The sequence below is a fragment of the Moschus berezovskii genome, chromosome 1 (genome assembly GCF_049115385.1).
Source record: "Moschus berezovskii isolate FMDL1 chromosome 1, NW_MosBer_1.0, whole genome shotgun sequence".
Classification (NCBI taxonomy): Eukaryota; Metazoa; Chordata; class Mammalia; order Artiodactyla; family Moschidae; genus Moschus; species Moschus berezovskii.
The window spans coordinates 119,029,502-119,051,990 of record NC_142460.1 but is presented as its reverse complement, the minus strand read 5'-3'; the positions used below and the strand labels follow the sequence as shown (position 1 = coordinate 119,051,990).

Genomic DNA, 22,489 nt, shown 5'->3' with positions numbered 1-22,489 from the left:
ATGTACTTGCCAGTTAGTGTAACAAAATGAGCTAGATTTTTTGGTTTTCTTACAGTCTTACCACAGAACATAGATTCTCTAAGTTAAAAGAAAAAATACTTTTTTGTAATATTTGATGATACTTCTGATCAGAGCCTATAAAGTCTCTATAAAAAATAAAACAATACTTCAAGATACAGATATAAAATTCTCAAAAAAGTGTCATTAAAAAAACACTGCTCTCTTCCTGTTATTGTTCATGTCAAAAAGCAGGTTATCTTTACATGGTTTCTGTAGGTCCGAGGAATTCCATTTCTACAGCAGCTTTTGGCGTTTCAGCTGAACCCCTCTTCTTTCGGAACTCTGCTGCAATTTCCTCAAAGGATTTTCCTTTGGTTTCTGGAACTTTAAAAAATGTAAACAGAGTAAAGGCCAAGACCACACCAGCAAAAAGGAAAAACACATAAGGTCCACAGAAGTCCTGCACAGAGAATAAACAGAGTTCCAGTTAGCATCTGTTAAACCTTATCTCCTGTTCAGTAAGTTTGCACAGAATTAGGCTGCTTACCGCAATGTACTGGAAACACAGAGCTATAACGAAATTGCCTGTCCAATTGCTGAACGCAGCTATTGCTAAAGCAGCAGGGCGTGGTCCCTGACTGAAAAACTCAGCCACCATGAACCAGGGGATGGGGCCTGGCCCAATTTCAAAAAAACAGACAAAGAGGAAGATGGCTGTCATGCTCACGTAACTCATCCAAGGCAATTTATTCTGAGGAGAAAAGAAAAACAAAATAAAAGTGGAGCTGGGATCACTGACTGCTTCTTCCTTTAGCTAAGTCCTTGTTGAGTTCAGAGGGGACATAGCTTTCTTCCTGATGTGCTTATGTTCAATTAAGTATAAGTTATTCTAGTTGTAGACGAGGTTTTTTTTCCTAGTCTGAGTCATCCTTAAATCTTTTGAGCTATAAGAAATCCTCTGGATTCGTATTTTCTCTGCCTCCTAGTTACTCTTTTCCTGTGGAAGAAGCAAAGCAAGAATCCAGTGACCTCTGCTTCTACTCATACCAAGGTCAGTAGACAGGATACGCGACACCCGGTAAAGTGGTAGAAAGGTCTAGGTACTTGTTCAAGGTCACACAAGCAGCGGAGTAGCAGAGCCAGGATTGAAACCTGGTTATTATACACCCTGCATCTCTGGGTGACAAGCACCATTTACTTGCTGATGTTCAGTCTTTAAACCCTGAAGCTAATTCTCTTTTTCTTTACATTTCTCTTTTGTTTTATATGCTGTTCCTCTTGCTTTATTTTGTTAAGTAAGTCTCAGATGTTTAACTTGGGGCTCAGAAGTGCTATCACTGGGTAACCAAAAATCTCAGTGCAGGCACCAGACTCACCAGGAGCACAAGTCCCACCGACATGAAGATTGCACAAACAAACATTCCACTCATTCCAATCAGGAACAGAGAGCGTCGCCCTGCCTTCTCCACAAGGAACACCTAGGAGAGTTTGAAAACATACTGGCTTTATACTTAAAATAGTTTCTACTGCCAAAGAGATCTTTTAAATTTATACAGCCGAAAATAAGCCATTCTATTATCCCATTTTGCAGATGTGGAATTAAGGAGGGAAGTAACTCTTGCCCAGAAAGGTAGAACTGGTCTCAGTGACCAGAGATGATTATCAGATAGTGTCTTCCTTTTGTCACGATGATTTGAACAGGTCATTCTAGAGAAGGAACCATAGCATTATCACCACCTGATGTTCACCACTTTGGGTGCAGTAGTTAGAGACTGGACATCTTGGATGTCCAGTATTTCCTCTACCCTTAAAATATGAAGGCTCTACATAAAAATGACATTAATTTCCCTTATGACAATTATCCTAAGTTAAATTAAAAGTGTTTGCGCACTGCAGACTTCTGAAACAGTACAATTATTGATGTGTCAACTATCGTCATCCAACTTCCTTACTGCAAACAAAGTCAAATTGTGACCACTCAGGGGAAACCTACAGAATTTGATCATCTCATCAAAGAGTCAAGTCTGTATTTTTTGGTGAGCCTGAAAGTGCTTGGTCTTGGTAATGAACTATCCACTTGAAAAGATAAGACTTTAAAGCAAAAGGTTAAAGTGCTTTTTTGTCCTATTTTAGGAGACTCGGCATCAATTCCTTTGGGTCAGGATCTTTGCACTAATGGTTAAGATTTACAGTTAGCGAGGATCAGAGTTTGCTGAATAAACTCTGACTTGATCCTTGGAATACTGCCAAGGTTGTTGAGTCACACACACACAAAAATTACCTGTCATAATTTCTCACTTGGCTGTTCTCATAAATCTATCAGTAAATCAATAGCAATCCAATACTCTTAGTGCAGTGAACTTTGGCTCTGAAAATATCTGAGAAACATTTCTTTTCACTTACAGGGAAAGCCCCTTTCTTCTCAGGCTTTCAGATCACTCCAGAGTGGTAAGCAGGGAACCCATATTTAATTGTTGAGAATGAAGTGTGAAAAACAAACCTTCCTCTAGTTCATAAGATTTCTCTCTATATTTTGACTCTCTCTATATTATGACTTTTAAAGTTGATTTGATGACACCATGTCAAGCCGCCAAGGAAACTGGAGAATTTCTTCAGCAAAAAGGGCTTTCACTATAACTGTTTCTTCTATTTCTGAACAGGTATTACTGATAGGATTATAAATTCTAAAATTACATGCCTTGAAAACTGAGTCAGACTCCCCTGGGGCCAGGTGAGCAGTGACACAGGGTGAGACTTGGTCAGGTCTTAGCGGCCTGGCTGCCTGACCTTAACTGCCATTTTCCCCACAGACAGCGTGCAGCACTCAGATCCTCGATGTCTACTTGGAGGCGCACTTTCTCCTCTAGACCCATGCTGTCTTTCAGTTCCCTTCATATTTCTTTCTGTTTTGTTTTCTCACTCAAGATTACAGGTTTCCATCTATTGGATCATTAGTGTAAAAGAAAATACAAAATATGGAACATCATTCAGCATCGAGTTTAGAAAGTCTCTCTCTCCAAATACTCATTCAGGGAAAAAAAAAAAAGGATTATATTCCCTCCAAATTGTTGAAACATTACTATGTTATCAGTACATATTCTTATTTACACATCTTTATTTGAATGGATACACAGAATTCGGTAACACTGGCTGATTTTGGCAAGAGAATCTGGATGATTGAGAGGTTATCCTTTTTGTATTTCTTTGAACTTTAAAACTTTTCAAAAATAAATATAATTAAAAGTGTTAAATATTATTTGTAGTCCTGGAGGGTTCATTAGATGGCTGATTAGAGTTGATTTTTTTAAATTATGTCACTCCTGCAAAAATGTTCACAGAATAAAAGGATGAGTTCTAAAAAGGTATATTCAAAATAATCAGGACACTATTTTTGGAACAACTCCTCCCACTCCATGGAGTTGGTGGGTTTGGATGGGTGGACAACAATGGAATATTTTTTCTTTTTTTTTTTATTGGAGGCTAATTATTTTACAATATTATATTGGTTGGTTTTGCCATACATTGACATGAATCCGCCCCGGGTGCACATGAGTTCCCCCTCCTGAACCCCCCTCCCACCTCCCTCCTCCCTTTATCCTCCCTCTGGGTCATCCCCGCACACCAGCCCCGAGCATCCTGTAACATGCATCGACCCTGAACTGGTGATTCGTTTCACATATGACAACATATATGTTTCAATGCCATTCTCCCAAATCATCCCACCCTCACCCTCTCCCACAGAGTCCCAAAGACTGTTCTATACATTTGTGTCTCTTTTGCTATCTCGTATACAGGGTTATCATTTGCATCTTTCTAAATTCCATATATATGCGTTAGTATACTGTATTGGTGTTTTTCTTTCTGGCTGGAGTATTACTCAGCCATTAAAAATAATGCATTTGAATCAGTTCTAATGAGGTGGATGAAACTGGAGCCTATTATACAGAACAATGGAATTTTACAGTAGTTTTCTTTTTAGGCATTCTTAAAGTTTGGATTGCCCTGATCTTGATAACTTGATTCTTCACATAGCAAATCCCATTCACATAAAATATTTTAATCACAGTCTCTATATGAGAAAAATATGTTGAAGTGGGATTTGCAAAAATATTATCTCAGGAGACAAAAGAATGCAAATAGTTGCTAGGATTCCATCCCAGTACCAATCCTTTATTGATTTTAGAGTGGCCTTTTGGATTGAACAGGCATTAACTCTAAAGGCATAAGCACTGGTGTTCCCTTATTATCTGTTCTTCCTTCTTTTTCCAAGGTCCAGTTCTGTTTAATGTGGTCTGGACAAATTTGCCTTTTGATCTAGGTAGCAAGGCTGTAATTATTGACTATTCTAGGTAAAAGTTAAAAGTCCATGTGCCGAGAATGAAAAACAAGGGATCCCATGAACTGTAGCCAGCCAGGCTCTTCTATTCATGGGATTCTCCAGGCAAGAATACTGGAGCAGGTTCCCATTTCCTTCTCCAGGCGAACTTCCCAATCCAGGAATTGAACCCAGATCTCCTGCACTGCAGGCAGATGCTTTTCCAACTGAGCTACACGAGAAGCCTCAGAGCTGCCTGGAAGCTCTGCCCAATGGCCTACATCATAAGAATCTGCTCAATCAGTTTAATTTTGCTAGAGGCTTAGATATCTAATTGAGAGGACAATGTTTATTCAAAAAAATTTTTTTCCCCTAAGATATCAGAATAAAAAATTTCAACCATGGAAGGATAGGAATCAAGGTGGAAGATCCAGTACTGACAGAAATGACAAGCTGTTTGCTAATATCAGAGGCTTCCCAGGTGGTGCTTCCCAGGGTGCTTCTCTGCTTCGCTGGTGGCTCAGACAGTAAAGAATCTGCCCTGGATCCAGAAGATCCCCTAGAGAAGGGAATGGCAGTTTGCTCCAGTATTCTTGCCTGGAGAATCCCATGGACAGAGGAGCCTGGCGGGCCACAGTATATGGGGTCACAAAGAGTCGGACGTGACTGAATGACTAACAACTTTCACACTTTTTTTCCCAGGTGGTACAGTGGGTAAAGAATCTGCTGCCAATGCAGGAGACGCAAGAGGGTTCAATCCCTGGGTTGGGAAGATTCCCCTGGAGTAGGAAATGGCAACCCACTCCAGTATTCTTGCCTGGAAAATTCCAGAGGAGCCTGGTGGGCTACAGTCTGTGGGGTTGCAAAGAGTCAGACACGACTGAGCATGCATACACACATTTGCTAATATTAAGGGACTTAAGTACAGAACAAAGGAGAAAAAGCCTAGGTATTTACACAAAAATACCAAGTGTCCTGTCCCCAAGTGAGTTCCTGACTCACAAGTGAGTGACAGATGACATCTTTGGGAGATAGGGAGAACCATTGATCCACGTGTTCCGTTATGCCTACTCTCACTACAGTGATTGGTTATTCACATCTAGGACTCTTCCTGTGACTCACATGGTTCTATCTACATATCCAGTACATGCGGACAATAAATCACAGGTTGCTTTTATGTTACGAGGGTTTTTTTTCACTCCTATTTCTGGACTGAGGAACAAGCAGAATATTTATCTAGAGTATTACACTTACAGAGACAGCAGTGAAAACTGTGTTGACAGCACCAACTCCAATGGTTGCATAAACAGGTTGGCTGATTCCAGCTGTCTGGAAAATGCTGGTTGAGTAGTAAAATATCTGAAAGATAAGAATAGTTTAGCTTTAATCAAGAAGCCTAGTGCTAAGGCTTTAATGCAAGAATTATTTTAGGTTGTTTATTTTTTGAGTGTTTCAATGGAACCAGAATTCCAAGAGATCCCAAAAGGTTTTATCGTCCCTCTTCTTCCAGAAAAGGAGAAATCATAATCTTCCTTTAGTGTGTAAAACTTCCAATCATTTAAAATTTCCTTATATTCAGCCGAAAACTCTGCATCTGCATCTAACTTTTTTCAGTTTTAAAACTTTTCTTAAAGTTAAAATACATGCAAAAAGGTATATATATCCTTTAAGTGTACAGCTCAATTAATTTTCACAAACTAAACACACCTGTATCAGTTCAGTTCAGTTCAGTCACTCAGTCATGTCCTACTCTTTGTGACCCCATGAACCACAGCATGCCAGGACTCCCTGTCCATCACCAACTCCTGGAGTTCACTCAAACTCATGTCCATCGAGTCGGTGATGCCATCCAGCCACCTCATTCTCTGTTGTCCCCTTCTCCTCCCACCCCCAATCCCTCCCAGCATCAGGGTCTTTTCAAATGTCAGGTGGCCAAAGTATTGGAGTTTCAGCTTCAACATCAGTCCCTCCAATGAACACCCGGACTGATCTCCTTTAGGATGGACTGGTTGGATCTCCTTGCATTCCAGGGACTCTCAAGAGTCTTCTCCAACACCCCCTGTATAATCTAGGTAAAAAATAAATCATTTCCTGCCTTCTGGAAGCCCCCTAAATGTCACCCCCTTTTCAAAGGAAACTCTTTCAACTTCAACCATTGTAGATAAATTTTGCCTAGTCTTGTACTTGATATAAGTGGAACTGCTTGATGTATATTTTATATCTGGTATCAACATTACCTTTGTAAGAATCATCCACATTGTTGCATTTGCAGGCTGTTTATTATCACTGCTATTTAGCATATTATTGTAATAATATACCACAATTTAGTTACCCATTCTACTCTTTTGTCACCCATTCTACTATTGGTTATTTAGGTAGTTATCATTAGAGTGATTATGAATAGTGCCTCTATGAACATTCTATTCTAGTACAAGCCTTTTGGTAAAATACGTACACATTTACACCTAGGAATAGAACTGTTGGATCACAGTGCATGTGTGTTCTCAGCTTTGATTGATACTACCAAATAGTTTTCCAAAGAAGCTGTGTCAATTTGCACTCTTACCAGGGAAAAGGCAGAAGAACCAGAGCTCAAATCACTGAACATCCATTGGATCATCAAAAAAATAAGAGAGTTCCAGAAAAACATCTACTTCTGCTTTATTGACTATGCCAAAGCCTTTAACTGTGTGGATCACAACAAACTGTGGAAAATTCTTAAAGAGATGGGAATACCAGATCACCTGACCTGCCTCCTGAGAAATCTGTATGCAGGTCAAGAATCAACAGTTAGAACTGGACATGGAACAACAGACTGGTTTCAAATCGGGAAAGGAGTACATCAAGGCTGTATATTGTCACCTGCTTATTTAATTTATATGCAGAGTGCATCATGAGAAATGCTGGACTGGATGAAGCACACACTGGAATCAAGATGGCTGGGGGAAATATCAATAACCTCAGATATGCTGATGCCACAACACTTATGGCAGAAAGCAAAGAAGAACTAAAGAGCCTCTCGATGAAAGTGAAAGAGGAGAGTGAAAAAGTTGGCTTAAAACTCAGTATTCAGAAAGCTAAGGTCATGGCATCTGGTCCCATCACTTCATGGCAAGTAGATAGGGAAACAGTGGAAACAGTGACAGACTATTTTTGGGGGCTCCAAAATCACTGCAGGTGGTCACTGTAGTCATGAAATTAAAAGACACTTGCTCCTTGAAAGAAAAGTTATCATATTAAAAAGCAGAGACATTACTTTCCCAACAAAGGTCTGTCTTGTCAAAGCTATGGTTTTTCCAGTAGTCATGTATGAATGTGAGAGTTGTACTACAAAGAAAGCTGAGTGCCGAAGAATTAATGCTTTTGAACTGTGATGTTAGAGAAAACTCTTGAGAATCTCTTGGACTGCAAGGAGATCCAACCAGTCCATCCTAAAGGAAATCAGTCCAGAATATTCATTGGAAGGACTGATGCTGAAGATGGAACTCCAATACTCTGACCACCTGATGTGAAGAACCAACTCATTTGAAAAGACCCTGATGCTGGGAAAGATTGAAGGCAAGGAGGAGAAGGGGACAACAGAGGATGAGATGGTTAGATGGCATCACTGACTCAGTGGACATGAGTTTGAGTAAGCTCCGGGAGTTGATGATGGACAGGGAGGCCTGGCATGCTGCAGTCCATGGGGTCACAGAGTTGTACATGACTGAGCAACTTTGAACTGAACTGAACCAGTCTGTATAAGAATTTTGGTTTCATTGCACTTAATCCAAAATTTTCCACTCTTGTCAGTACAAATGGAGAAATCTGATTCACAGCCTCCTGAATAGCCTTTGTTATTTAGTTACGTCTTTATGTGTGTAACAGTCATTTTCTTTTGTTGTGTCATCCTCTGTCATTCCTTTCCTACAGCCTCATCCTGCAGACAGGGCTGATGCAGGAGGACTGTTCAGACTGTGTTCAGTGAGGAATGGATTACTCACTGCACACTATCCTACCCCAAAACCTCTGGTTCAACATTTCCTGGATGCCTCTAAGCCAGGCACTGGGATGGAAGCTAAAGCAGGGACACTCAGAGAGATTAATGTTGTGCCCTTGGATACACACTCAGAGCTGAGAGAGAGCTCAGAGAGATTTGATCTCTGAGACGCAAAGTTATAAAGAATTAAGAGATTAAAAAATCAACATCAAGGACCCTTAAAGGAGGACAGAGGCCAGAGCAGAGCATTCAGCTTGTGGAATGAGGCTCAGGTCTCCTTTTGCTTCACCTCAGGGGAAGTACTTTCTTTGCTTCCTCTAAGTCTCTGCCTATCCATCAGTCACCCCCACGGTGTCTATGAATCTGGGGTTGACTCACTGCTGCTGCTGCTGCTGCTGCTAAGTCGCTTCAGTCATGTCGACTCTGTGCGACCCCATAGACGGCAGCCGACCAGGCTCCGCTGTCCCTGGGATTCTCCAGGCAAGCGCAAATCACATTTTTAACAGCATTGAATAGGGATAAGTGGTTTTCAAAATCTAGTTTCTCAACCAGTGCTTAATTTTTTTGTTCTAGCAGCTAATCATCAGTAAGACAATTTTAGTCTGCATAATACAAAGATTTCAAAACCTAAAAGCTAGCTAGTTTAGTACTCAGTATGTTTTTCAGTCATGTCTTTTCTATTACCCTCACTCATCAATATCATATCAGTTCCACTGTTTATTTTGTGTGCTCTCTCCCCAAACAGTGAAAATTTCTTGGATGGATGGCAGCAAACTTCTTTGCACCAGGCTATCTGCTATACTTCATTTAAATAGATAGCAGGAACCACGAGTCCTTCTGCCTAGGCTATCTGAAATCCTAAATTTGATACTCAACTCTAGAAGCCCCTGGTAATTCAGTCTTCTTGGTATATTTTTTGCCCTCTTTTGTATTTATTATGACTTGCCTTTTAATCTTCATCTTAATCGACATGCAGACCACTGGTCACTGACATCTTTTAAAAATTGTAATTTTAGAAAGCAGACGAGGCAAGATAAAATAAATGCTCATTCAAGATATTTGTGATGTCAGCATTTTAATGTGTCCTTCAGTTATTTAAACTTAAACTCCTGTCCTCATCTGTCTTAATTCACTTTGCTCTTAAGAGTGAGGGAGGGTGTTCTTGAACTTACCGCATTGATTCCAGAAAATTGCTGAGCCAAGTGCAGCATCAGTGCCACTAGAATAGGCTGTCGGTAGCTGGAACTGGTGAAGAGCTGAATTATGGAGACTTTCTTTTCATTTGATGCTTCTTCCCTCTCTTTTCTCATCTCAGTGATGTCTTTGGTGACATCATCACTTCCTCTGAGTCTTTTCAAGCCTGTTCCCCAAAATTAGGTTGACACAACTCAGGTCAAAACAAAAATAAATTTATTTTTGTTATGCTAATGAAGGAACTACAGTTCTGCATAGCCCATTCTATTACCTAATAGAATGGGTGTTGGAAATCCTTTCTTGTTAAATCCTGCCTTTTTGTTTTTTAAGAAAGCAAAACATTTGGCGTCATCTTATTCCTCATTATCATAGAAGCATAATGTAGGAAAGGTCTGTTAGAAGTCTCTGAGTTCAATACACTGCATGTGGATTTTCTATTTGGGCTTGTGTGAATGTTTATGGTTGCAAAATGACATGTACCAGTCATATTAAGTGATCGTGCATATTCTTACATATAATCACTGACTTCACTTAAAAAGCACTGGTACCAATTTCATGAGTATCCATTCATGTGCACTGTTTCTCATTAACTGATAATTCCAAAACAATAGGAAGAAAGGAAAACCACCATAGACTTACTTTTCTTTGCTTTGGCTTCCTCATCCAGCTTGATGTAAAGGTATCTGGGGCTTTCTGGACAGAAGAAGAGCAGCAGACATTGGAGAATGGCTGGCACAGCAGACAAACCAAGCAGGATGTGCCATAGTTCATGATTGCCCAGGATAAAGTCAAGGCCAACGATCTGAAAAGGCAGGGAGGAAGCATATCAACTAGACATCACTTTGGATCTGCCTTCTGAAACAATTTGTTGAAAAAGCACATTGGCTCTTCGATAGTAATTCCTGACAACTTTGATTCAAGTATGCACAAGTATGCTTCAGATGGAAACTATTACTAGTATGTCTCTCCTTAACTGAGTTAGGGACTCTGCTTTACAAAGAATTCACCTAGATTTGTTTTCATTAACTCCTATGGGACATTTAGGATAGAAATCAACCAAACTTTTAAGAACACATTTGATATCTAAAACAACAGCAAAAATCATGCATAATTTGGACGATTACCCAGAACTTAAACAGAATGGGTTACATAGATAAAACAGTTACTCTGAGAGAACTATTTTTGTGATCCCTATTGCAAAGTAGTTTATCCTCTGGATAGTCATGATTTTGAGGTTCTGAGGACTCCCTCTGAGAACACAGGAGAGAAGGAAAGAATACAGGTAACTGAACAAGAACTGCTACTGCAATCCTTTGCATTTTAAATCTGAGCAGGAAAGATCCTCAGAAAAAAGGAAACCCAGGCAGCCAAAATTTTCAAATTTTTTTCCCTTGAAATCTAAATGGAATAATTTAATTCTGGAATATCTCCAGTAGTTAAGACTTGGCTTACCAGGTCACCTTCAGTGCCAACTCCACCACAACTTCCAGGGGAAAAGTGAGGCATGGATTAGTAATATTTTAACTGAGCTAAAAAGCCTATGTCTCTGTACTGCCACCTCCAAGACCACTTGTGGAACTGTCTTTTCCTCTGTGTTGTTTTACAGTAAGAGTGGTCAGTCAGGGGGAGAGAAGTTGGGTAAAGTAGAGGGAGGGTGAGGGAGGGGATGGGAGTTTTTACCTGACTAATAAGAATGCCCGTGACGATGGCCAGCTGATGAAGAGCACCAATAGCACCCCTGAGTGTGGTTGGAGCAATTTCACCAATGTACATTGGAACCAAGCCTGAAATTAGCCCTGAGTGAAACATGAACATACATGTTAAAGTGTAATCAGGATGACATCAACAGCAGTAACTTTGTTTAAGTACAGTCAGTATTCTTCCTGAGTTTATTGGAAGGAAGAGCCCTTGTCACCAACCGCAGACACGATTTATGCAAAGAATGTTTGCTGATGAGACTCCAAATAAAATTGCAGTTGGAGATATAAGTAGAAGGAGATGATTAGTCATTCATCTGGCAATTATTCATAGCATTGTCTTTATTTAGTTAAAAAATTCATGTTAATATTGAGTTTGTAGCATAATGCCTTAGGTTATCTTCAGAAAAGAGATTGAAGAATGCTTTAACAATATTCTTAAAAATACAGTAATATTCTTACTCTAAAATCATGGGATTAAAGGCAATTAGAACATATCTATGCCAACCTCTTTACCTGATAAAGGTGAGAAATGACTTATGTAAGATCACAGTGCAGTAAAATATTAGCAGGAGAACTACAAGCCCTTCTTGAGTTTCCACAATGTGAAGGTGCCTCAGAGTCACACTTAAGAGTTGAGGGGCGGGGTGTGGAGAGAGGTGGTAGGGGTTAAGGGACTCAGCTACTCTTCCCCCAATTACCCCAACCAGAGCAACCTAGCTTCTTTATTCTCTCTAAATAATGGGCTTCAGAAAAGATTTTATTTGAATAAAGACTTCTGATTCTTGCGTGGATGCTAAGTTGCTTCAGTTGTGTTCGACTCCTTGCGATCCTATGGATTGTAGCCTGCCAGGCTCCTCTGTCCATGGGATTCTCCAGGCAATAATACTGGAGTGGGCTGCCATGTCCTCCTCCAGGGCATCTTCCCAACCCAGGGATTGAACCCGCATTTCTTATGTCTCCTGCACTGGCAAGTGGGTTCTTTACCACTAGGGCCACCTGGAAAGCCCTCTGATGCTTAAAAGAAAACAAAATTTTGAAAAGCTCTAGGCCATTATGCCTTCTGTAGTTTTCCTAGATGCAGATGTAACCAGTCATGTTGAAAATGGCGGAGAATCTAGCCATTTGCTAAGAGCATAAAAAGGTCAGAGACTAGTCAATGAGCAAAACTGAATGCAATGTTTGCAATTTTCTGAAAATAAGATTTGTCAGAGGCTTCCTCTTAGATATACTGCGGGCCTATCAAATGGAAATGTATGGTCTTTGTATAAAAGATGCTTTTGAGAATTGTTTCAATATTTTTTTAATGCTTCAAATTGTTCTTAATATCCCATGAACATTTGCATGGCTGATACACATCTAAATTTCTGCTTTTACATGCAACTCTACTGTGTGGTCTCTTGATCTTAAAAAAGCAGGGGGAAAAAATAAATGTTGTTTGGTCCTGTTCTGGGCTGAAGTATTTTTGTTAAGGTCAAACATTATACCTGAAGAACAAAAAATGCAGATAAGTTCACAGGTCTGAAGTCTTCAGTCTTAACCTCTCTCCAGCTGAGCTATTTTGGCCACCTTGTCTGAAGTTTTATGAACCTGAATCAAATTGAATTTTCTATTAATTTTTATTAATTTATTTTCATTAATTTTTAGCTATTTTAATGGTCATAATAGGATCAGACATAATTTTAGAAGGTGCTTGGAGAGTACAAGTTCCTTAGTTATGCTAGTAATAGGTTGCTGTATATAACATCTATTTTCAATTTTACTAAAAATATTTTATAATATTTTTCTTATTAGATTTCAAAAAGTAGAGAAAAAAATAAAGAAGAATCTTGATTTGAACCTCTTTGATGGTGTTATTAGTTGGGTTTTACAGTCAAGTGAAAGTGAATTTGAGTCTTCAAAACTGTAAGAAAACAAATTTATGTTGTCTTAAGCCACTAAGTTTGAAGTAATTTATTAGAGCAGTAAGGGGGAACTAATACTGAGAAGGAAACCGATCCTTCTATTCAATTACTAAGGCCAGACCGAGACAGTGCCAGAATTGATGCTTTCTGAATCCAAAGCTCTTCCCATAAGTGAGTTGCCTCTTCACCTTGATCAAGCTATCATTTCAGTTATTTTATTAACACTGAAAATAACAAAAAGAGCCATTTAATTAAATAATCTTAGACTTTTATTTCGAGCTTCCCTGGTAGCTCAGCTGGTAAAGAATCTGCCTGCAATGCAGAAGACCAGACTTTTGGTTCAACCAATCATTGAAGATGCACAGAATTTTAGTCTTTTCTCTTTTTCAGGTAAAAGTGTTAAAAATATTTCATACAGCACTTTGTGCCCTCATCTTCCCTCTCTCACCCACAGTGGTTATTAGTGGCTGTGATTTGGGACAATGGGTATTACTGGGAATGGGGAGCAAAAGATTTGACTATTTTAGAGAATGGACTGTCCTCCCTTTCTTCAGGCCACTGCTGCTAAGTTGCTTCAGGAAGATTGAACAGCTGTTTCCAAGAAATAGTGATTCAGATATTTAGATGGCAAAAGCACCTTTCCTCCATTCTGAACTCCTCTACCAGCTGCTTCTGCCTGAGCCCCTTCCCTATGGCCACATTCACTTTAACACTTGGACCAACCAAGTGTGGAAGCAGATAGGGTAAGGGAATGTGGCGTGAGAGATGGGCCAGAACATCAAGGTCTTTCCAGATAGGAGAGACAGAGACATCAGTAGCAGGGCAGGTCATAAGGGTAGAGTTAGGGGCTCTGGGCATAGCAGTCTTCCAGTGTCTACTGAACAACAGGAGTAATAGTAACAGGTAGCTGTAGTCAGATTCTATGCTGAACATATTACATATATTCTCACAAGCGCCCCCACGAGGTAGATATTATCTTTCTCATTTAATGGATAAGAAAACCAAGAGTTAACTAATTTGTCTTGGAGCATATGACTAGAAATAATGTCATTGCTGTGGATAAGAACATCTCATTACATCTCCACTTACTGGTCCCAAACCTCCCTGACTCAGAACTTAAACTTTGTGCTCTTGCCTTTCCTTTTTGTGATGTCACCTTATGCTCAAAAATTCCCTACTTGTGACCACATCTACCTTGAGAATAATTTTCAGATGTACATATGTGTTTATGTGGAAGGGTATGTGTGTGTGTGTGTGCACGACTTACCACAGTAGAGTCCTGATATGCCTCTTCCTGAAATTATAAGAATGTGAGATGGTCCCAATTTCGAAAACCCCATCAAGAGAGCTCCAACTAATGAAAGAATGTTTGCTACAAACATGGCTTTGATTCTGAAAATTTGAAAAGCAAGGATTATAAATTTAGCATCGAAACTTGATAAAAAGGATTTGCTTTCAGAGCATGCTGAGATTTTTACCAAAGAGTGATTATTTTAATTTTGTTGATAGAGCTAGCCGGGGAATCTTAAACCATGATTGCTACTTTGATTTGTCTGTGTGTTAAAGCATTAACAATACATAATATTTATAATGAGAGAATTTGGGTTGCGTGTACCTAATCTCCACAATTTGATAGAGATGATTTAATTGTGATGATGACTAGTTTGCTTTAAGATAACACTTCCGAGACCTTTTCAAATAGTTAACAATTCATTTTCTACATGCTGACTGTTTTGAAGAATAAACGCCTGGTGATAGCTAAATTTAATTCTGTAGCTGTAACCTACGACACTGACACTTTTTTTTTCTTTTAATGGTACAAGATTTTAGCTGCTATAGATCATGAAAGAACTTTAAAATTTAAATTTTCTTTAGTATAAATTATTTGGAAGTAGATTAAAACATGCTTTTACTTTAAGCCTTATCAGAGAACTGTAATATTCTTATTTTATCATTATACGCCAGCATATTTCCAGAATCTATGAATCAATGTCAACCAATGCAAAATACATAGTAAAGATGATAATAGCAAAAACACCACCATTTTCAAAATTTGTCATACAAAAATTGACATTTGCAGGTATCTGATACTCTTCTTCCTGTTAAATGGGAAAGTGATGTACACAAAAACATTCAAAGTTCAGTCACTGATGATAAGGCCAATAAAAGAACCTGAGTGAATAAACGTGAAAATATTTGTCTCACAAAGAAATGTAAGTTTCTTGTTATATTCTGTTTCAGTGTTTCAAACTTTAACAGGTGAGCTTTTCCTAAACAAGTATCTTAAACCCCAAGCAGATTGTTTTTTTCTAGAAGAATAAAGCTATATAATCTCATACTCATTTTCCCAACAAACCATGTGATGAGCTGGATAATACCCCACAATAGTCAACATCTTAATCTTCAGATCCTGGGAATATATCACTTTATATGGTAAAGGGATTTTGCAGATCTGATTAAATTAAGGATTAAATTGGATAATGTCTTCATCACGAAATTGGGCCCAATGATGTACTTATATTAGGAAGGCATAAGAGAAGGTGATGAGACGAAAGAAATAAATCTTTGTAGTGATGTGCTTTGAAAATGGAGGAAGAGGCCACAGACAAGGAGAGAGCTGGCCACCAGAAGCTGGGGCAGGGTAAGGAAATGGACCCTTCCTTAGAGCCTCCAGAAGGAATGGGCCCTGCTGACACCTTGACTTCTGCCAATGAAACTGAATTTGGTTCTCTAGAACTGTAAGGAAACAAACGTGTTGTTTTAAGCCACTAAGTTTGTAATAATTCATTAGGGCAGTAACAGGAAACTAGTATATGGAAATTATCAACAACCCAGAGGCAGGCAGATAGAGTGATTTAGAGCTGACCAGCTTCAAAACTGCAGAATAGACAAACATAGGGGTGTTTCTCTGTCAAGTTTTTTCTCTACACAAGGACAGAGGGCAGGCAAATTCAGTAATTTACCTTAGGAAATTGTTACTAGCTAGCTGATAATATATTCTAGTAGGGGAAAAAAGAGAAAAAGTCATACCAGAGACAGATAGCCTGAAAGTATTTTTGATACCAGATTGCTCTAAAGTCCCTCTTCCTTACCACCAGTGGCTGCTGGAGCATTCTATACAACTTAAAAGGATTTTAACTTCTGCTCTGATGTGAGAAAGAGCCAAGAATAAATAATCTAAAAATACATAAAATGGTTGAATCAGGGAGAAAGAAATATGTCTATTTCTTTAAATCATGCTCTGAGTGCTTCTGTTAGTGTAAGTTTCTTCATTATCATCGTCTACATTTGCTGCCTGCTCACTTTGTGGCAGGCAGTGTACTAAACCTTTTATATTCATTTTCATTTAATCCTCACAATAATTCCACAAAAGGAGGTGTTTTTTTCCCCCCACATAGCAGATGGAAGGAAATGTCTTAGAGAACCAAGGTAACTTGCTCATTAAGTTACAGAGCTGGGACTTGATCTCTGTGAAACCAAAGGTTAATGCTTTATTTTGGTAAGTTCCATTTTTGGTTTAAAAGGAAGAACACATTCAAAGGCAACAAGCTATGTATATCCTCCCTCACTCATGGTAACATGGATTGCCCAGATCATGGACTCCCCCACCTTACCCTGGTCCTTAAATTTTAAATAAAATTTGACCTAGAGAACCCAAATAGTGGCCACAGATACCTATTAACACAATTATAAGCAAAGGGTTTTTTTTAAAGTAGTAACAGAGTGAAGTAAGCCAGAAAGAAAAATGCCAATGCAGTATACTAACGCATATATATGGAATTTAGAAAGAAGGTAACGATAACCCTGTATGCGAGACAGCAAAAGAGACACAGAGGTATTGAACAGTCTTTTGGACTCTGTGGGAGAGGGCGAGGGTGGGATGATATGGGAGAATGGCATTGAAACATGTAAAATATCATATATGAAATGAATTGCCAGTCCAGGTTTGATGCATGATGCAGGATACTTGGGGCTGGTGCACTGGGATGAGCCAGAGGAATAGGATGGGGAGCGAAGTGGGAGGGGCGTTCAAGATGGGGAACACATGTACACCCATGGTGGATTCATGTCAATGTATGGCAAAACCAATACAATATTGTAAAGTAAAATAAATAAATTAATTAAATTTTTAAAAAAGCAGTAATGGAATAGTACATTTTTATTTGTTTACTTTTAACGAGTGGAGCAATGACCCTGGCAATAGGGACAATCATGTCATTTCTCAGTGACTTTTCCTTGGAAAATAGTTTTTTTATAGAGACTCAACTGTTTTGTGTTAATTTTGAAGTTAAAATGATTAGTTTTAGGGCTCTCAAGGAAGTGAACATTTTTCATTTTTCTACTGAAAGCTAGAAGAAACCTTGCTTTTAATCTACCATAAATAATTAGATAAATCATAATTTGACATTGTTTTGGGGTATGACCGTTGTCAATGCTAGATCCTAGGACCTGAGAAGACATGCACTCTGTTTTCATCAGCAGGACACTAAATGTAGAGGGAGTCACTGAATTGTTAGAATCTTGTCTCTAAATGAGGGACAAGGGCTCACATTTTTTTCTTCAGTGATGAGAAGTATAAAACATCAATAACTGCTAAAAGAATTGGTCTGTCCATGTTTAAAATTTTAATTTAGCTTTGTTTAATTTTATTTATTTTAGAGATAAGTAATCTAGAAAATTTTCCAATTACTGCTTAAACTTGGTTCAAACTGAAATAATTTAAAAAAATTTAAAATAAGTAAAGCCAGTTAATGACCGGCATAATTTATGAATACTGATTTAAAGTTTAGCTAAGGGGCTTCCCTGGTGGCTCAGTGGTACAGAATCTGCTTGCCAGTGCAGAAGACATGGGTTCAATCCCTGGTCTGGGAGAATTCCACATGCCTGGGGACAGTTAAGCCCCTGAGCCACAGCTATTGATCCTGTGTTCTAGACCCCGGGAGCCACAACTATTGAGTCCATGCACTGTAATTACTGAAGCCCTTGCATCCTAGAGCCCATGCTCCACAAGAGGAGAAGCCACCTCAATAAGAAGCCCGCACACTGCAACTACAGAGTAGCCCCTGCTCACCACAGCTGAGGACAGCACTTGCCACAGTGGAGACCTAGCATAGCCAAAAATAAATAAAATTATTTAAAAAAACATCTCAGCTAAACACCAGTAATTTGATAAATTAAACCATTTTCTTTTATGGTAGAGGGAAGTCCCTTTCAAATAAAAACAAGAATAAAACTTGTGTTTCTGTGATACCTATTACTTTAGAAAAATTCTTACAGTCTTATTAAAATCTCCAGTACAAAAGGAAGAAATTATCAGAACTTAATAACCAAAGACGGAGAAGGCAATGGCAAGCCACTCCAGTACTCTTGCCTAGAAAATCCCATGGACGGAGGAGCCTGGTAGGCTGCAGTCCATGGGATCGCTACAAGTCAGACGTGACTGAGCAACTTCACTTTCACTTTTCACTTTCACACATGGAGAAGGAAATGGCAGCCCACTCCAGTGTTCTTGCCTGGAGAATCCCAGGGATTGGGGAGCCTGGTGGGCTGCCGTCTATGGGGTCGCACAGAGTCGGACACGACTGAAGTGACTTAGCAGCAGTAGCAGCAGCAATAACCAAAGAGGGAAAACTATAAAGTAGGAATTTTAATAATTAAATGAATTGTAACCCAGTATGCCAATGCATGAGATGTAAGAGATGCGGGTTCGATCCCTGAGTTGGGAAAATCCCAGGGAGAAGGGCATGGCAACCCACTTCACCATTCTTGCCTGGAGAATCCCATGGACAGAGGAGCTTGGTGGGCTACAGGCCACATAGGGTGTCGAAGAGTTGGACATGACTGAGCACACACATTACTAAGGTAGTTGCCTATATCATTTATTTATTTATTTTTCATTGGAGGCTAATTACTTTGCAATATTATATTGGTTGGTTTTGCCATACATTGACATGAATCCGCCCCGGGTGTATATGTGTTCCCCTTCTTGAAGCCTCCTCCCACCTCCCTCCTCTCCTTATTATCCCTCTGGGTCATCCCCGTGCACCAGCCCTGAGCATCCTGTACCATGCATCGGACCTGGACTGGCGATTTGTTTCACATATGATAATATACATGTTTCAATGCCATTCTCCCAAATCATCCCACCCTCGCCCTCTCCCACAGAGTCCCAAAGACTGTTCTATACACCTGTGTCTCTTTTGCTGTCTCGCATACAGAGTTATTGTTACCATCTTTCTAAATTCCATATATGCATTAGTATAATGTATTGGTGCTTTTCTTTCTGGCTTACTTCACTCTGTATGATAGGCTCCTTTTTCATCCACCTCATTAGAACTGATTCAGATGTATTCTTTTTAATGGCTGAGTAACACTCCATTGTGTATATGTACCAAAGCTTTCTTATCCATTCGTCTGCAGATGGACATCTAGGTTGCTTCCATGTCCTGGCTATTATAAACAGTGCTGCAATGAACATTGGAGTACATGTGTCTCTTTCAATTCTGGTTTCCTTGGTGTGTATGCCCAGGAGTGCGATCGCTGGATCATATGGCAGTTCTATTTCCAGTTTTTTAAGGAATCTCCACACTGTTCTCCATAGTGGCTGTACTAGTTTGCATTCCCACCAACAGTGTAAGAGAGTTCCCTTTTCTCCACACCCTCTCCAGCATTTATTGCTTGTAGACTTTTGGATAGCAGCCATTCTGACTGGTGTGAAATGGTATCTCATTGTGGTTTTGATTTGCATTTCTCTGATTATAAGGGATGTTGAGCACCTATATCATTTAGATTTTTAAAAGTTTTTGCATTTTCTAATTTTTCCATATTTGCATATTTTTATCATCAGAAAAAAGTGACAAAAAAGTGGATGCAAAGATCAGAAAATAAATATAAAGAAATAACTGTTTGATTTTCTGTTTTATTTCCTTTCTATCAATAACTTCAAATAAGCAGATGACACCCTTATGGCAGAAAGTAAAGAGGAACTAAAGAGCCTCTTGATGAAAGTGAAAGAAGAGAGTGAAAAAGCTGGCTTAAAACTCAGCATTCAAAAAACTAAGATTATGGCATCGGGTCCCATCACTTCATGGCAAATAGATGGGAAAACAATGCAAACAGTGACAGACTTTATTTTCTTTGGCTTCCAAATAACTGCAGCTGGTGACTACAGCCATGAAATTAAAAGACGCTTGCTCCTTGGAAGAAAAGCTATGACAAACCTAGACAGCATATTAAAAAGCAGAGACATTACTTTACTGACAAAGGTCCATATAGTCAAAGCTATGGTTTTTCCAGTAGTCATGTATGGATGTGAGAGTTGGACCAAAAAGAAGGCTGAGCACCCAAGAATTGATGCTTTTGCACTGTGGTGTTGGAGAAGACTCTTGAAAATCCCTTGGACTGCTAGGAAATCAAACCAGTCAATCATAAAGGAGATCAGTCCTGGGTGTCCATTGGTAGGACTGATGCTGAAGCTGAAACTCCAGTACTTTGGCCACCCGATGTGAAGAACAGACTCATTGGAAAAGACCCTGATTCTGGGAAAGATTGAAGGCAGGAGAACAAGTTGACAACAGAGGACAAGATAGTTGGATGGTATCATCAACTTGACGGACATGAATTTGAGCAAGCTCCTGGAACTGGAGATGGACAGCAAAGCCTGGTGTGCTGCAGTCCATGAGGTTGCAAACAGTTGGACATGACTGAGCGACTGGACTGAGCTGATGGGGGTGGAGGGAACTCCAAGAGCTTTAGTATTTCACATGACTAAATGAAATTTGGATGTAAAAGAGTTCTACTGATGTTTTTAATCCAAAATAGGAAGTTTCAATCCACAATAGAAAGTTGAGAAATGGAGATACCACTTGCTTCATTTGTGGTTGGGTTTTGAGATGGCAATAGCAGCAGCTAGAAACCCCCCATCAAGTACATTGGGCAACTGGGAGTTGGTGATATTGACTTAACCTTACGACTGGATTGATCCAGATGTCAAATTCTAATCTGAAAATGAAAAACTGGGTGTCTGAGAAATGGAGCAATTTGGTGAAGCCAACAATAGATTTAAAAATTCCATGCTTGACTCTTCCCTTGAGTTCCTGAGTAAAGCACTTGGGCTGTGGTTTCTTAATATGCTTTATGAGTTATAAAGTCAGAGAATCAAAGTGATTATCTAGAAATACACACCAAATTCACTTTTTCTGTAAATATTTTCACAGTTAAATAGTTTACTGCAACAGCTTTTTCCATTATTTGGTCCAGAGAGTAAAAATGTTAGTATCTTGGTTGTGTCCAACTCTTTGTGACCCCATGGAGTGTAGCCCGCCAGGCTCCTCTGTCCATGGAATTCTCCAGGAAAGAATACTGGAGTGGGTTGCTATTTCTTTTTCCAGGGAAACTTCCTGACCCACAGATCGAACCTGGGTCTCCTGCATTGCATTCAGATTCTTTACCATCTAAGACACCAGGAAAGCCCTTATTTGGTCCAATACCAACCTAACTCATAAGGTCGTGAGTTGAAAAAAAACAACTCTAAAACTATCCCACAAAATGGAAGATTATCTCTTTCTAAACAAATTCTGAAACCGCAAATAGTGACTTTTCTGTGTGCATGCTTATTTATGAAAGTTGCCTACCTTCCAAGCTTGTCCCCAAGCAACCCTCCAAAGAACGATGCAATCATTCCACCAACTGCAAAGCTGGACACAGACAGGGACCAGAACATGGTGATGAAGCTGGCTGATGTCATAGTCTCTTCCTCAGCCCAAGAGACTGGTGTTGGATCTCCTGGGCTTGTGGGCAATTCCTCTGTACTGTTGAGAGCATAATTGTTGATAGCTTTTCGGTCATCCAGTGAAACACCCAGAACATGTCTATAGTGGGTTATAATTACCTAAGGAGATAAAGAAAAATAGCTGAAATATTTCAAACATTCTGTATATTTTTGGTTTGTTTTTCCTTGAAACTATTTGTAGGTTTTCAAGCAGAATTATTTCAATTATGTGTGTTATGCACATATTCATGCACATAGATTGCTTATAGTTGACCACATCCTATAAAACAAGAGGTCACAAATTCCACTGCCAACAGGACCGTGGCAGGAACAAACAAGTAAACGAGGCAAGAAGAAGCTTGATAACTTGAGGGCTGAAATATGGTCTATACTATGGAGAATATGGGCTCCAGTGGTAAACAATCTGCTTGCTAATGTAGGAGACGTGGGTTTGATCCCTGAGACAGGAGGATCCCTGGAGAAGGGAATGGCAACCCACTCCAGTGTTCCTGCCTGGATGATCCCATGGACAGAGGGGCCTGGTGGGCTACAGTCTGTGGGGTCACAAGGAGTCTGACACGACGCAGTGATTAAACAGCCACCATTGAGAGTAAAGTGCTGAGCGGGCAG

The 22,489-nt window shown here is 39.5% G+C and overlaps 1 protein-coding gene across 1 annotated transcript; it reads right to left on the bottom strand.

The window, feature by feature from the left end:
* Positions 1 to 259: 259 nt before the first annotated feature.
* Positions 260 to 21,850, bottom strand: SLC2A2 (solute carrier family 2 member 2). Its single transcript, XM_055419939.2, has 9 exons — positions 21,723 to 21,850; positions 14,357 to 14,481; positions 11,169 to 11,284; positions 10,128 to 10,290; positions 9,467 to 9,654; positions 5,570 to 5,674; positions 1,377 to 1,478; positions 548 to 751; positions 260 to 460 (listed from the first exon to the last, which is right to left on the bottom strand). Exons 1-9 carry the CDS (start codon positions 21,833 to 21,835, stop codon positions 260 to 262), a joined length of 1,317 nt encoding a protein of 438 aa, XP_055275914.2. The 5' UTR covers positions 21,836 to 21,850.
* Between the last annotated feature and the right edge of the window lie 639 nt (positions 21,851 to 22,489).